We start from the raw sequence: 16,744 nt of genomic DNA on the forward strand, positions 1-16,744 counted from the left end.
AACCCCCGAGGCAAATAGTGGTTAGACTAACGAGACAAAAGCAATAGTTCTTGGATCTTGATAAATTTAACATCTGGAATTGATACCAATCAACTTTGTCAATTCAACGTGAACCCCTATAGCTGATATCATCCAACTATTATATAGGTCATGCCCACTTTCTTTTGCTTTATACTCATCACTCATCTAATAACTATGTACATATAGTAACCAGATGCACACAAAAGTCTGTTTCAGATGCACACAAAGTCTGCACACAAAGTCTGTTTCTGATATACAAAAAGCCCTGGAATTGCCTCATTTGTACAGTTGTTACAAGAATAACAAAATATGGAAGGAAGCTTAAAACCCTTCCCTTGGGTTAGGGCTGCTAAAGAATGAGGGGAAAACACAGCTAAACTAAAAAAAAACGAGGGCAAGGAAGGCTAATATACAAAAGAATGGTACTAATAAAGGTGCTACTCTACATTTCTAGGTATACCTAAGGTTGGCTGAACAATGTACAAGGGGTGACCAAGACATAATACATTCCCACCCCATAAGTAAAGGAAACTATTCTTGCAAGCTATAAGGAATTGGAAGGTGTTGAATAAGAAGAGGAAGCCTCGGGAGGACCTAGAGAAGGGTTTGAAGATTGTACAACGGTTTCGAGGTCAAGTAAAGGTTTTAGTCTTCTGCCCACCTCATTACTTTGTAGATTTAACTCCTCCGAAATCATAGCCAAAGCAGATTTGCAAGATTCTTCATCCCTGAATGCAAGAGTCCATCTCCCATCAACCAAAGCTTTTGTCTTCACTTTCCCATATGCACCAGATCTAGCAGGATCCATTGAGGGTAGAGTATATGGACGGATCCGCAAGTGTAACCATTTCGAATGTTTATCATCAATTCTTGGCTGTAGGAAATGAAAATAAACAATTAAATATATGTGAAACAATAAGTTCAAATTAAAGATCAACAAATCACAATTATCAACTTTCAACAGCAAATCATATGGTGCTTCATTTGTGAAGGGACTGGGAATAATATACATTATTTTACGTACTAGGTTTGATAATACCATAAGATTGTAAATGAACAAACACAAAAGACAGCATTATTGCTATAAATGTTTCACATATATTTGAAACCAAAATAAGTTAAAGAGCACAAAAAGCAGTAGAGTACATACATTGCAACCAGCCAGAGGTGCAGCCACACGAACGACACCATGATGCTGCTTCAAGGGTAATTCTTCAGCTAAAACAACCCACCCTGATTCTCCCAAAGAGATTGCTAGAAAGCAAAAGTGACGTTCTTTACCCCTCTCAAACGCAATTCTACAAGGCACAGCATCAACTGCATATGACAGAGGCCAGACTATATTAACCCTTTCACGAAATTAGGAAACATAGCAAACCAATCCAGAAGTAGTTTAGTAAATGAGTAGAAGTTGAAGGAAGCTTATACTAGTTTGTACAGTTCAAATTAAGTGCAAATACAGATATGTGTTGGATGGAGAACTGACCAAGTCTTAGCTCATTACCAAGCTTGGGACCTGAAGCATCTATGCCAGCACTCTTTGCACGAGAGTTTTCTAAAAGGTCAGCTGGAGGATAAATAAGAGGTTGCTCAGGCAAAGGTCTACCAAGGGTGAAAATTTGAAGTTGATGTAGAAGTACAAACACCTAAAATATGATATGTATTAGCACCAGCAGAATGTATCAGGTACCACCACAGGATAAATGGAATTTACTCAACTTTGAAAAGAAACTATTAACTAAGGCAGGAAAATAAAAACCTGACAAGGCATCCACATTATAAAAGCATTACAAAACAAACAAGTCAAAAGAAAACTAGCTGATAGCTGCCTTCCAGTTTCCACAAATGGAAGACAATCTTAACTTCCTCAAGCTACTAAAACAGAAGCCTAGAAAGAGGATCAATACACAATCTCTTTGTACAATTCCTCCACTCCCGTCTCTCTACGCTCCTCGAAAATTTCATATAATGCCACAATTCTGCAATTTCACAAAGCTGTTTCCCTTCTCTCCCTATATCTAAGCTGTGCACTTACCAGAGAATAGCATCCCAGACAATTTCAGCTTCCGTAAATAGATTAGACTGGGCCATTGTTCAACTTCAGAATGAATCATGGTGAGCACTTTCCCCCGACAAAAGTCGCACGAAAAAAATGTCCCATCTCATTTTCTGAAGCAAGTCACACATGAATTGAGTATAGCATGCTCAGATAGTTGCAACACAGGCCAAACTTTGACTTTGGGAGGACCTTCGCTTTCCAAATCAATGCCGTTGGTTCAAATTCTATTATCTCAGAGAGAACTGAAAAAGGATTTGTAGGAATATACCCCCAGCCACATTCAAGCATCCATACCCTTGAATATGATCTGGATCCACAACCTAACATTCCCCAACTGCCTAATATCGAGATCAGCTTCTTCATTTCAAAATAAAATAAAATCCTTCTAAACCCCTATTCCCAACTTTAACAGGAGCCTGAGCCATCACATCAGCTACTTTGTAAGTCATGCTGTCATGGTAACCTGAACCAAATTTTGAGGGCTGCAACCCCACCGGATGATCCTCTCAAAACTGCACCCTTTTTTCATTCCCCATCACTTTGCAGCATTCTAAAAGCCCTATGTATCCTTGAGATATATTCTTCTACAAACTTTTACTTGACTTCTTGCAGCCATATTTGCATACACCCATTTCCTTGACTTCCATACTTTCTTCTAATGACAGCATGCCCAGGTGATTTTTCCTATCAACTAGAACTCTCCACAACCACTTGAATAATAAGGTGGCGTTCTTACCAACTAGATAACCGACACCTAAATCTTCCTCTTGCTTTGATTCAAGAAACTTCTTCCCACCTTATTAAGATCCCTTCCTTGACCCCCTTTGTTAAGAAAATCCCTCATAACTTTCTTCATCTGAGTATTAATTGATAACTAACTCATCATTGTTTCTTATTCAATTCACTAATCAACATAGATTCAAAGAACAAGAAATTTATTTATTGGTTTTAACCTCCATGATGCTACAGTGTTATGCCTATCTGATAATAACATCTTAAAAAGATCAATTAGTACAGACACAAACCTTCACCAACTCACACATCCTTTCACCAGCAGCAAACGATGAATCGCTTGTGATACCATCTGTCAGCAAAGATGATGCATCAACTCCAAGTGTGCTCAATTAAAGAAAAGAAAAATGCATGGAGGTTTCAAAATTCTTCAATTAAATTCCCACAACACTGGTCTCCAATGCTACCTTCAGTGGAGAACTTTCGAGATGAAAACAAAATGTCCTTGGGCTCTTTGCGAGGGGATGATGCCTCTATTCCTATAAGTATTCAAACACATCAATAAAACATTTTAAAACCAACTCATCAGTTACAATAAAATGTGACATGAATTACCTCTCTTGCACTTTTTCCATTCATCACAGAGCACTGTTACAAGTATATCCATCCAGATTCCTCTAGTCTCCTCAATAAGAGCACTAGCACAGTTCTTGTACGATTCCTGTATAAGAGAAACAGGGAGTAAACATCATCATGATATAGCTAAGTACATTATAATGAAGTAGATGAACTGTGAATGTTGTAATGTCAGAAAACCTATCCACTAAGACACGAATGTAGTCAACTATCAATCAACTAGATAATAAACCAACATGAGTTCAGCGATCTATATTTTACTATGAGATCCTTCCATAGACCTATTTAACTGAAGGAGCTGTTTAAGAGGTGGCTACTAAAATTATTTCCATTAGCCTGCGAAGAAAAAGCTAAAACATTAAAGAGAAAGAGAAGCCAACACACTTACCTTCAGCAACTTCCGATGATGGCTGTTGAATTCTGCCTCACTATAAGGAAGTAATTGACGCAAAAGCCAACCTCCATCCCATAAAGTCTCCGCCGATAAATTTGAACGGCAGAAGACACTGACCAATGCATCAAGCACCTAGCCCAAAATATAAAGAAATATAATATGGTTACAAGTTTTGGGTTAATTAAGGGTCCAAGTCTCAGAGGCAAAACGAGGCAACAGCTTACTCATATTAAACCTTGGTCTAGACTACCCAGATACTGGTAAAGAAGAAATAGTAGAAAGAGAAGAAAGAATGCAGATTCCTTGAGAAATATGGTTCTAAGTTTCGATGACAAAATGTACTGTACAAATTCAGCTGGATGATACGAGAGAGAGAGAGAGAGAGAGATGCATAAAAATTAGGGATTAAAGACAATAATATCAAGTATGTATCTCAACATAGAAACTGTAGTTAAATACAATTATGTATCTTGAGTTCGAATCACTCCAAATACAATTTCACCATCTATGTTGAATTTCATAACATGCCCTCTCTGGTATTGGAGCCCCCACATGTAAGAATATAAAATATTAGTTTGTTCACATCCTAACAGCTTAAGTCTTAGGAAAGAAATGGTTAATCAACTAGCTATCTTGTGGCCTCTCTTCACCATTAGAACCCAACATATGGAGTTCAACATAAATTTGGGTGATCCAACTGCACTGATATGAAGAACAGAAATCTTGATATGATTACAAACCTTTTTGGTCAACTGTCATATGTGGGTTCATTATGATTTTATATCTTAATACTGGCTAAGAGAATATCCTAGTCAACAGTAGAACAACATCAATTCAGTACATGAATAAAGCATGGGAATGGATGTGTGCATTTATGTGTATGTGTGTGTGAGGCAGAGATAAATAGAACCCGTAAAGTCACCAACAGACCATGGGAATGGAAATAAATCAAAATCTTTTGGATCGAGTGAACTGCCACAACTAATCACAATGATCTTTTTCGTCAGTGATGCTTATTTGTTTAGCTTACGACAATTGACTAACTTTAAAAAGAACCTACACTTTACGGAGTAAACACATTGAGACAAACGAGCGAATAAAACTGTTCTGTAGGTTCAAAGTTCTTAAATCTTTTACCCAAGGTACCTGAAATCTATGTACACGAGGGCTAGCTCTCACTTCCAGAAAAGAACATGATACTCCATACTGTTCCTGTTAATTACAGGAAAGAAAAAGTTAACCAACCGACAAAACAAACTATCATTATACAGAACGCTGAAAACATGCTAAACCCTTACTTAAAGAAAGTGGAACAAAGTAAGTGACTCATATTTTAAGAATTTAATATCTATGTAACAGACAGATAGTTAAACAACTTAGGTTAAATCGTATAAGATAATCATTGATCTATTGACCCAAAATGAAATATTCACGCCATTTCATCAAAGAATTTGCAGTCGAAGTTCCTAAACCGTTCTCTATAATTGAAACACAGCTTTGACTATCCAACTTGCAAAACCTGTGGCCAGTAATAGCAGCTCTACACAACCGTACAACAGCTTTAGCAGATAAATACAGCAACATTAGCATTATTACCTTAAGCTTTTGTAGACAGCCATCAAGCTCACTGCCAAATTCAATTCCGTTTCTCAAGGAGCCACTTTCTGAAGAAAAAAGTTGCTCTTCACCTGAGCTTTCACCAACCAAAGCTTGCTGCAAGAATGCAACAGAAAAGCATTATATTGGAACTTATTCGATGCAACAACACTTTCAATCATATGATGTAGTGAAGACTGTAGATCAACAGTTAAACAAAAAACAAAATGAATACAGATACCCAGAAGAATTTAACTCAAATTGTTACCAGTGTAGCTGTACACGAGTCATATGACAAAAAGAAAGTGGTGGTAAAAATCTCATGCTCTTGTCAAGTATTTCAGAAAAATGATACATGTAGCTGCCCCAATGTGTTTGATTAATTGCAGCCCCCTCCCAGTATGAAATTACTTGGACACCCTGTAACCTATCCTTTGCTATTTACGATTATACACCTCACGTATATTGCACCGAATAAATGACAAGAAATGTAAATGGATAAGAGGAAATTAAGCAATTCACTGTAATGAGTTATATGATTGCTCCATATAATATATATTTGCACAAAACAGCATTGATTGAAAGGGGATAAAAAAGCTTGCTGTACAAAAGAAAGCACAGGAATTATGCTGTCACAAACAATATCCAATACCATAAGGAAGTATTGTGTAACCTGGGAACACCACTAGGGTGTACTTGAATACGCGCTTTTCTTATTTTGTTTTTCTGTTAGAAGAGTGGGAAAGAGAAAAGTGCCAAAGCAACCAGTTTGTGTCTGATTTTAAACTATTCAGATTGGTTTAGTACTTCTGTTTGCACTTTGGATTTTAAAATTATTTACGTTTTGGAAGTTTTGAAACTTATATTAATCAAACCAATTCAAAAGATGCTACTGGTAGATGTAAAACATTACACAGAAAAATACTCTGTCGTAACATTACTGTTATCCACCTATTTCCACTAAACAGGCCCATCACTTCTGTATATTCTCAAAGTCATTAAGTGGAAAAAGATACCAGTTCTAGTAATCATTTTAGTTATTTCTCATTCCACAAGCACAAAAAGAGAAAAAAAAAAAAAAAAGTTAACTTTCAAAGGCATACCAGCAGAAGTTTCTTATACTGTTTGCGTTGAGGAAGTATTCCCAGAGCATCTGACATTGATTCATCCAATTCTATAAAAGAGGATATTTAGTAAGAAACAGAGACAAGAAGCAGTTGTGATATTGGTAAGAAATCAATGATGAGAAGCGGTTCTGATTAAATCTGCAATACAATAATATAACCTTTTGTCTGCAACAAAGTAGCCAGCACACTCAATGAACCCGAAACTTGTACATCGTTCCCACTCGTAAGGTAAGAAAGCAAAGCCTCCCTGTAGACATGGTCAACATTATAATTAAATAATAAACAAAATGGAAATTAATCGACCATACTGACAAAGTGACGAAGTTAATAATAATATGCAATTCTGCTCAGGACTGAAAGATGTTCAATTATGAGTTAGGGAGGCATAGCCATATAGGGAAAAGTAACTAATGATGATTTGCATTTATCGAGCATCATTTATATTCATATGATTCATATCATACAATAAACAAATAAGTTAACAAAAAATGAATAAATAGATAAATAGATAAGTATAAAAACTAGATTTTCACTAAATTAAAACTTCAGGCAAAAAAAAAAAAAAAAAAAAAGAAGGAAAAAAAAAACTTGAGACATACTCATTTTGTTAGTGTGAATATGTACTGTTGTGTTGTGAGATTGATAATCATTGCTAAGAAGTTATTTAATAAAGGAGTTCTAATGTACCATAGCCATAAGGCGAATTTCAAGATCATAAATGCCAGTAAAAAAGCAAAAACTATTAATTCTTTTTTCCAATCAGCACGCTATAGTGAAAAAACAGAGACAAACACATCATAGATCTCTTAGCAGCTAATAAAACCAAAACAATATAAAGCGTAGTCAGTGAGTAATCTTTCACTAAAGAGTAGAGTTGTGTTCTAGCAGATATTGTATCTAAAAAGATCACGAACGTATCTAGTAAGAGAAATAGAAAAGAAAAGGTCTGACATAAGTGGTAATCAAAGACGTCGTATTACCTCAAAGGCAAATGACAATCACAACTATCATTTCCTGTTGCAATACTGACATCAACTGGCTGGATTTGGGGAGAGATTGACAAGTTTGCCACATCAACACTTAAATTTCCCACTTCTGCCTTAGTTTGATTATTACTGCCTGGTGATTGGCTTTCATGGGCAACATCATAACCAGACATGTAGCCATTGGGTTCAGCAACAGACTTTGATAAGAAAGCTTCTAACGGACAGAATAGGGCAGCAGCAATAGTATTTGACAGATCCTTGATTTTTACTATGCGCAAGATGCAACAAATCAAATACAAAGACGTGACAGCACCCATTTGAATCCCCTGGATTTATAAGCTACAAAAGGTCAATGGCAAGTTGCATTCTAAGAATTATCAAATGCACCAACTACCAACACAATACTAATAGCCCTTGCCTCCCGAACTTGAATATTTAAAATAGAAGGCAGTAAGGATATGTTTCCATACCTTGACAGCTTTTAGTGTTAGAGACGGTAGAAGCAATGGAAATATCAAAAGCTGCAATATGTTGTCTGTGAATAACCTCCCAACATCAGGAATTCCCGCAGAAATAATATCACTGAAATAGTAGAGATTGTCCTCGATCTCATCAACAGCAGCAGGAATTGACAAGGTTGTGTCTGCACCCAGGTTTCTGTCTCAAAATATAAATGAAAAACTTTAGAGAAAATAAACGCAATCTACTCACAGTAAAATCAGAATACTACTCCTACTCTTACGTCGTAGTGTCAGAAACCAATACATTTAGATCGATGCACTGCTTCCGGAAAAATTTAACCAAGTTTGAAAAATAATCTGAATGAGGGGCACTGGTGACATATCTATTGACAGAATCATCTCCAACTGAAAAATCATAACAATTTATAAATTAGTATAGATAAAGTTGCACTGAACATGACCGCATTCCATAGTTTGAGTTAAGGTAAATTAAATTTCTTAAGCAAAGAGAGAACCAAAACTAACCGTGATAAACATTAAGCGTCAGAGCCCGTACAGCAGTGCGGACCATGCTCTCCTCATGAAAAGCAAATCGTATTGCCTCAACATAAAGCGGAAATGAAACAACTTCATCCTAGATGCACAAAAAGAGATGCATACACTGCTATTATTCACTAGAACTTACAACTGGTAAAGAGAAAATAATTAAGATATCCACAAGCAATCGGCAATGATTTAATTAGAACAATAAAGGAAACCTGAACAGTACCAAATTCTAGTCCACAATAGAGTACTTAAAGGAACAAGAGAGTTCTCACTCCCGGGATTCAATCAAAACTAATGAGTGGTTATTGTTACATCAAAACTTCATTTGTCATCCTTTGGCAATAACGTCAAATGCACTCCATCCTAGAAGTGCCAAAAGAATTAAGCAGTTTGTTTCCAGCACTTGCAAGCTAGGTAGCCAACAAATCACCAAAACATACTCAAAATGGTACTAGTTTAGAATCTATAGCAGAGATGCAAATAATGTGCAAAGGTTGAGGCATGATAAGTATTTAACTCAGGATGCCGAATTCCTCATTGTGCATCTGTCTGATACATGTATGATTTCATATCATTATTTATAGGAATTTTTATGTAATCTAGGCCACAATTGATGCAGCAATTGAAAAAAGGATCTAGCCATTGTTCATGCATTTTTTTTCATTGGTTGTTTTGAGACTCCACATACGACATCAGACAATGACAGCTAATAGGGTTTGACACTTTAGCCATTAAAAATCAGTAATCGGTTCACATTATTTAAAATTAATGGTTTTTAAACTATATACATGCTCAAATCCTTATTACGTAGTAACCACATTACTGAAAACAAAAACAAAAAAACAGCAAAGCAAATTTCACTTGAAAGATAATTGTAAGTGCTATCAAAACACAATAAATGAGAGCGAAACATTACTTACCTCTTGAGTCTTTACAAGCAGAGAAATTGTATTTCTATCTAGCTTTCCACTTATTGCTCTTCATAGACCATAGCACATGCAATCAAATAAAAAAGCAAGCAAATGAGAAAAAAAAAAAAAAAGGTACTTGTCAAAGAGAATTTGTAAGAATATAGGGTAACCACATGTTAGCAAATATTAAAATACGGACAACAAAAAGAGCAAAAAACAAACCTTAAGAAGGATATATAGTAAGAAAGTAGCTCTTCATTCTTAAAATCAAATGAGTAAGTTATTAAGTAGTTCATATGTTCATTACTGAACATGTAATCTGCAAAAAAAAATAATTAATTAATAATTAGTAAAACCCACCAAATCCATCAACAAGGTTATGACCCAACTAGAGAAACTTTAGCAACTGCAAAATTTATCATGTTCTTCTTCCAGAGAAAACTTACATATAGCATGTTCATTTTTTAGGTTCTGTATCATAATGCTGATTGTCTGCAGCAACTGAAGTGAAACAGTCATATTTCTGCTAATCTTCAATATACGTACAAACTCTCCCATGATTTGCTTCTCCATAAAAAATCTAGATAATCAACAGGATGAGATTAAAATCTAACAGCAAATCATGTGCATAAAGAAACAGTAAGCTTTGAGAAGTCATACTCAAAAAAAGTTGTGTCATGCTGGTCGCCATAAGTTATCAACTCCGCAATTGATCTCAGAGCTTCAATAACGAAATCCTTCATAACAGACTAAATGTTGGTACATTGAGAGGGAAAAAAAATGCCAACAAGAAACTTCAGCTGAAGGAGGCAGAAAATAGTCCAATTACCTTGTTAACGTCATTCACAACTTGAATTTTCACCAGCTGATCAGTTAAATACCTGCTCCAGGAAGGCAAATATTGATTACATAACTATAGCAATATATTTACTACAAACATCACATATCAGGTGTACAAAATCAAGTTCCAAACACCACCAATCCTCTCATACTCCTGAATGACAGATAAGACATTATGCTCCAAGAGAACTCTAGGGTTAAAAAACTATGAAGGGACAAACTGAGATTAAGAAAGAATGTAGTATTTCCCGTAAACACGAAATCCAATGCCTAATCGATTCCCAATTTGTTACTCTTTTGCAGGAATTGTTTTAAAGAACCTGAAAAAGGGACAATTCAGATCATTGGACTAAATTGCGGTAGCAGCCGCACCAATGTTGTCTATTCTTTTCTTGAAAATTGGCTCCAACTTAGAGAACTCTACATATACTTGCATGTAAATTGACATACATGTTTGTTGAGTATACAATTCGTTCATGAAGATGGAAAATCATCTTAAAAGTAACACCCATGTTGCTTCACCCTGTAGTTTTTTCAAACCTCTCCCAGCCTAGTACACATTTGAGTTGAAGCCCTAGACCATCACCATCATCATGAATGCTTTCCTTCACCATGCTAGTCATAGAAAACCAGCATTCTTCTTTGTAGCTCTGTATACTTATTAAATGTAGCACATCAAATATCGATAGTCAACTGATTTTTCCACCTCAAGGTGAGAAAAAGTACACGTTCCTCCACAATTCCAATTTGATTCCCAAACAACATTCAAGCAGGATGCAGCAGACGTTCAAAAACTTGATCCAAACCCCTCTCTTGCGGTGCTGTTCTCTTCTATTAATCACAGTCGAAGACATGTAATCCCAGTAGATATACCAATTTTTATTACTATAGATCTCAAAACAGTTCCGAATATTCAATATCGAAGCTTTAGCATCTAAGGCTCCCTCAAGCACAAAACATCACCTCTTCTAAACTCAACTTACTAACATCCGCAAACGGAACCTCCCATTCATTACTATTAAACTCCATGCACTTAAACTTGTCACTCTTCACACTTCTTATACTCTCTAGCCATGCTCAGACAAGATTCTACTTCCTCAAAAACCATCAAAAACACCGAAAGAAATCGACTTTACTCCATAATTTCGATTCTGTAACCTAAATTAACTACACAGTATCATTACAATCAACTCAATCGAAGCAAACATGTAGCAGACTCAGTAGCCCTAATTAGCCATTAACGTTAACTTAATTCACAAAAAAAAAAATAATAATAATAATAATAATAAGCAATCAAAATTTGTGAAATTCAGAACTAAATTGAGCACAATTGAATATGCAGACCTGAGCTCATCGAAGGAGAATCGATCCCTGGATCTCCAAAACGAAAACCACATGATTTTGTTTTGTCTCTGCAGAATAAGGGTTACCAGAGCGTAGTACTATTTGATGGCATTCCGGTACGGATTTCGAAGATCGCCGACGAAACGCAGCGTTTTGATCAGCATCTAGTCTCTCTGAGCACACAGAGAGGTGCGAATGTGTGTTTGATTCTCATCATACAAGAGAAGCAATAACAAAAACACGAATTTTTGCCAGAAAGGCAAGGAAGCTGGTGGAGCTGGCAAACGGGCTCCCTCAGTTGTGGGCCGGGTTAAACTTATTTGGGCCGGCCTAGTGTTTTAATATGTTCAAATATCTGGCCCAAGGGCAGATTTGTCCAATAAATATGATTAATCTAAATTTTGGTAGTGGAAACTATGACACGTTTACTTACTTGGAATGGCAGGGAATGATTACGGTGTAAAAATATTCCTGCGTTTACTAACACATAAAGGAATCGGAATGATTCCGGATAAAATAATTCCTGCGTTTACTAATACATGAAGGAATCAGAATAGATGTAGGTCCCACCTCCTTATCAGGAATCGATTCCTGAATACTCAAGAATTTGATTACGAATGGAGGAGATGGGTCTAGGAATCAATTCCGATTCATTTCTTCTCCCATTCTACTTGTCTTCAATTCATAATTATTTTTCATTTCAATAAAGTAAACGTGTCTCTAGTTAAACGCTTTAATAGTGGCGTTTAGATGGCGTGCTTTAGAATGAGGACTGTACGTGTCTGTAACGAATTAAAGTTTAGAGCTCGAATCAAGATCAAATGAATTGTTTCTCCAAGTATAATTTGGGAGAGTGGACGTACGGGTGTTAAACTTAGTTGAGTGGATATAGGTGTGCCAAAGAGACATTTGAAAACAATTACTTCATCGGTCGAATGAGAAGAAAGAAGTAGAGTCCATTGAGAACGAAGAGTTCTGTTAGTAGACCAATCAATCACACAAGCTATAACTCAATCAATCGCACCCAAAATTCAAAACCAAAATGTCAGACCAATCGACCAAATAAGATGTAAGGTCCTTGCTGCTTTGACATCCAGAGCCTGGAGGTACCCAAGGAGTACGTGTAGATTCATAAGCCCCAAGAACTTCCGATTTTCTTCTTCTTTCCCTTCTTCCTCTGCTCTCTCTCTCTCTCTCTCTGTCTGGATATTCCAGATGAAAGCGGTGCAATTAATTGTGGTGACAACTGGATAAAAACTAAATAACAAATATGGGCAAAATCGGAAATTCAAAAATTTGACCAAAGGATGAACAATAAAGTTCTCCTCGCTTTATATATAGAGATAGATATATTGTTTTTAGATATGCTTCTTCATATATCTTATATAAGTTATTGTGATTTGGGAACATCCCTCCATTTAATACAAGATGATAAAGTGAACATCTCTCCACTTATTACAAGATGGCATTTTATGCAATACAAATTATTTATCTAATTTGCAGACTCGGTATATGTTTATGAGCACGAATTCTATTTACGCACGTGGTATGATATTCCCACTAATACTAATGCCACATGCATGCATTTACAAACACTTGATATATATTTCATTTTGTTCTAATCGATCATCAAGTGCAAACGGCAAACCCCTCACTTTCTCAGTCATTTTTGACAGCTTCGTCAACTTGATCGATGCTTAGTCAACTTAGCCATCCTTGCTCTACAGAGTATATCGATCACTACAGCTCAAAAATCAAAGAGTTTGATCAAAAAAGATAACGCATGCATTATCCTTACAGAGTTACAGGTCAATTAAACTAATATACAATTACAATTTGCTCAAACCAAACAACAATTAACTAATATTAATCGATTTATTAAACAAGAGGATTCTATAGTACACATGCATGCACGCACTCATGTGATCTCTTGAGCTCCACAGTGTGTGCAGCTAGCAAAAATATGATAATGAAACGACTATTGACGTCGTCTCCCTAAACCACTATCTCGTGGTCGAGCTCCACACAGTGTGTGCAGCTAGCAAAAATATGATAATATATGAAACGACTATTGCTTACAACCTTCCCTACAGTAGAGGATGGGACTACTCGTTCAGTCGTTCTATTGTATGAAGTAGAGTAAGTTCTAGTGTTCGATCTATGCCTACTAATTAGGTGTGCGTGCATGTGTGTATACGTATATATCGATTAATTGCTTGACTTCCAAAACGAGACGTGTACGTATCACAAAACACGGCTGATTCTGAGGGTGTGATCTGAGGCGATCGTATCGGACCCCAAATTTTTTGAGTTAATCGATCATAAAGTCGGTAGTTTTGTTATCTACGTAGATCGATCGATTAGAGTATTCGAGGCTTAGGCTCTTGCATGTCGACCGATCACAATGTTATCATTTGTTCGATAAGTGGTTTGACTACCTAACCATTATGGATAGGGCTGCATGCCCTTCACTACTAGCAAAACTACTTATACACACAGACTGCAATCAGTAGCTGTAACATGTAATAGTTACTGATATCTGTGTGGGAAGCCCAATAGGCACCCTACACTCACAGATCAGATTTCTGTCCCATTTGAGGGGGGTGGCCTTTGGTCTTTCCACACTGATAAAAAAATCAGTGTGAATTTTTGCAGGACCCATCTCTACACTAGTATATCCATTAAAAATATTTGGTACTTGATATCAGTGTGAAGTATTTTCTGCGGCGGACCCATCTCTATAAATATTCCATTAAGGATATCGTTTTTGCATTTTTGTTTTTCTTAATTTACTTTAAAGATTAATTAATATAATCACAATTAGTGATAATAATTTCCTGAGTCAAATGTATTTTTAGTCATAATTTTCAGATTCACAGTCTCGGCCACCACCGCTTCCATAGCTACCACCCCCGCGGCTGTATCACTGCCTCTACCCTCACGCCACCACCTCCGCCTTCACAACGGCCACCGTAACCACCGCCGCCCCGGCTGCTACCTTTATGTTGTTGAAGGTGACGAATCCGAAACCCCTTCCTTTCCGGTCTCACGGTCATTGATGATCTGAAAAACAAACAAACCAAAATCGAATCAGATCTGAGCATAAACACAAATCAGAATCACAAAACAGATCAAAACAAAAAGAAATAATAAAGGAACCGATCGATCTTCAATCTAGAAAGATGAAGATGAACTACCCGATTTTGAGATAGTAAAACACAAGAATCACAGTGACATATAGTAACAGAGGGAGTAGTATTATAGATCAAGTAACATAGAAACACAGATCACAGAGATGAGAGGACAGATCAGATCCATCTTATCTCTGCGACTAACAGACCTTCGATTCGATGATCTCGGCAAAAGGAGTGAAGGCCCTTTCGAGCGCATCGTTGTCGGTGGCGCAGGCCATCCCTCCGACGAAGCAACGAAACTCGATCTCGGTAGAGGCCATAGTGAGAAAAACGAAAACCCTATAGAAAAGATAAAGACTCAAAGTTTCAAACTTAAGAGGAAGAAGTGAGAAACTGAGAGAGCAGAAGTAGTGGTTGTTGCAACCTCTACTTATTAAATTAATACAAAGATTCATAATATCTGTCAGCCATGGCACATTTTATAACAATTCTATTATAAATTAATACATAATGCAATTTTAATAGTGTGTGGTAATTATTAATGACCAGCTTTAGGGGTAATTAACAATTATTATTAGGTTTCACACTGATAGCTGTGGGAATCAACAACAATAATGCAAACGCATATCTGTGCGCGCGATTTGTTTCTATTTTCTAATCGTTTTAATTCTCAATTCACACTGATATCTGTGTGTGAGATGCAATTATTTTTTTTTTGTCAGAACCATCTCTTAAACAAATATTGCCACAAATGTTTGTGGGAAAAGTAGCACTTGCTACAAAAAAACTGAGTGAAACTTCATACTGGTATTACTATCACCGTCACATTCATACTGACAACAGTGTGAAAAATCAATTGTTACAGATGGCCGTGTAAATGAAAAATTATTTTAAAAATTATAATTTTTTAATAGTGACGAATATTTGTGTAAAATCATTTTCACAGATATCAGTTTAGGTTAAATATTTAGTACATACAGACATCTGTAAGAAAGTCTAGCCACACTGATTTCAGTGAGTGATAGAGTGAGTATGTGTTTATATGGGACCCAGTTTTTAGTTCACACGGATATCAGTATATGTTAGATATTTGGTACATACAGATATCTGTGAGAAAGTCTATCCACACTGATTTCAGTGAGTGATAGAGTGAGTATGTGTTTATATGGGACCCAGTTTTTAGTTCACACAGATATCAGTATATGTTAGATATTTGGTACATACAGATATCTGTGAGAAAGTCTATCCACACTGATTTCAGTGAGTGATAGAGTGAGTATGTGTTTATATGGGACCCAGTTTTTAGTTCACACGGATATCAGTATATGTTAGATATTTGGTACATACAGATATCTGTGAGAAAGTCTATCCACACTGATTTCAGTGAGTGATAGAGTGAGCATGTGTTTATATAGGACCTAGTTTTAGTTCACACGGATATCAGTATATGTTAGATATTTGGTACATACAGATATCTGTGAGAAAGTCTAGCCACACTGATTTCAGTGAGTGATAGAGTGAGCATGTGTGTATATGGGACCTAGTTTTAGTTCACACGGATATCAGTATATGTTAGATATTTGGTACATACAGATATCTGTGAGAAAGTCTAGCTACACTGATTTCAGTGAGTGATAGTGTGAGCATGTGTGTATATGGGACCCAGTTTTAGTTCACACGGATATTTGTATCTACAAACTAAAACCCACTGATTTTTTATCAGTGTGAAAGTCAGTATGTATAAAATCTGTGTGTATTGCTCATTTTGCTAGTAGTGCTTGTAACCTTTTGATCTTAGGCTATTTCATGTCCGCTTGGTTGTTGTGAAATGTGGTTATACTTATACCCTTATATGCATCATAATTAATAAAATTATTATAAAGAAATTTTACGGTACATCCATATATACTGTTATATGAAGTATTAGAAGTAGTCAATTAATATATGGAACAGTCTC

At 36.2% G+C, this 16,744-nt stretch overlaps 1 protein-coding gene across 2 annotated transcripts; it reads right to left on the reverse strand.

The window, feature by feature from the left end:
- Positions 1–251: 251 nt before the first annotated feature.
- LOC133708972 (protein TRANSPARENT TESTA 9) lies at positions 252–11,902 on the reverse strand. Of its 2 annotated transcripts, none has more exons than XM_062134564.1 (21): positions 11,654–11,902; positions 10,299–10,350; positions 10,130–10,206; positions 9,916–10,049; positions 9,692–9,788; positions 9,479–9,536; positions 8,538–8,646; positions 8,294–8,417; positions 8,022–8,208; positions 7,546–7,877; positions 6,724–6,812; positions 6,542–6,612; positions 5,439–5,555; positions 4,989–5,054; positions 3,837–3,974; positions 3,428–3,533; positions 3,280–3,351; positions 3,106–3,164; positions 1,526–1,667; positions 1,172–1,338; positions 252–895 (listed from the first exon to the last, which is right to left on the reverse strand). In XM_062134564.1, exons 1-21 carry the CDS (start codon positions 11,704–11,706, stop codon positions 566–568), a joined length of 2,580 nt encoding a protein of 859 aa, XP_061990548.1. In that variant the 5' UTR covers positions 11,707–11,902; the 3' UTR covers positions 252–565. The 2 variants fall into 2 exon arrangements, with proteins under 2 accessions (XP_061990548.1, XP_061990547.1); XM_062134563.1 differs by having other exon boundaries at positions 1,508–1,667; positions 11,654–11,898.
- Between the last annotated feature and the right edge of the window lie 4,842 nt (positions 11,903–16,744).

The sequence above is a fragment of the Rosa rugosa genome, chromosome 5 (genome assembly GCF_958449725.1).
Source record: "Rosa rugosa chromosome 5, drRosRugo1.1, whole genome shotgun sequence".
Taxonomy (NCBI): Eukaryota; Viridiplantae; Streptophyta; class Magnoliopsida; order Rosales; family Rosaceae; genus Rosa; species Rosa rugosa.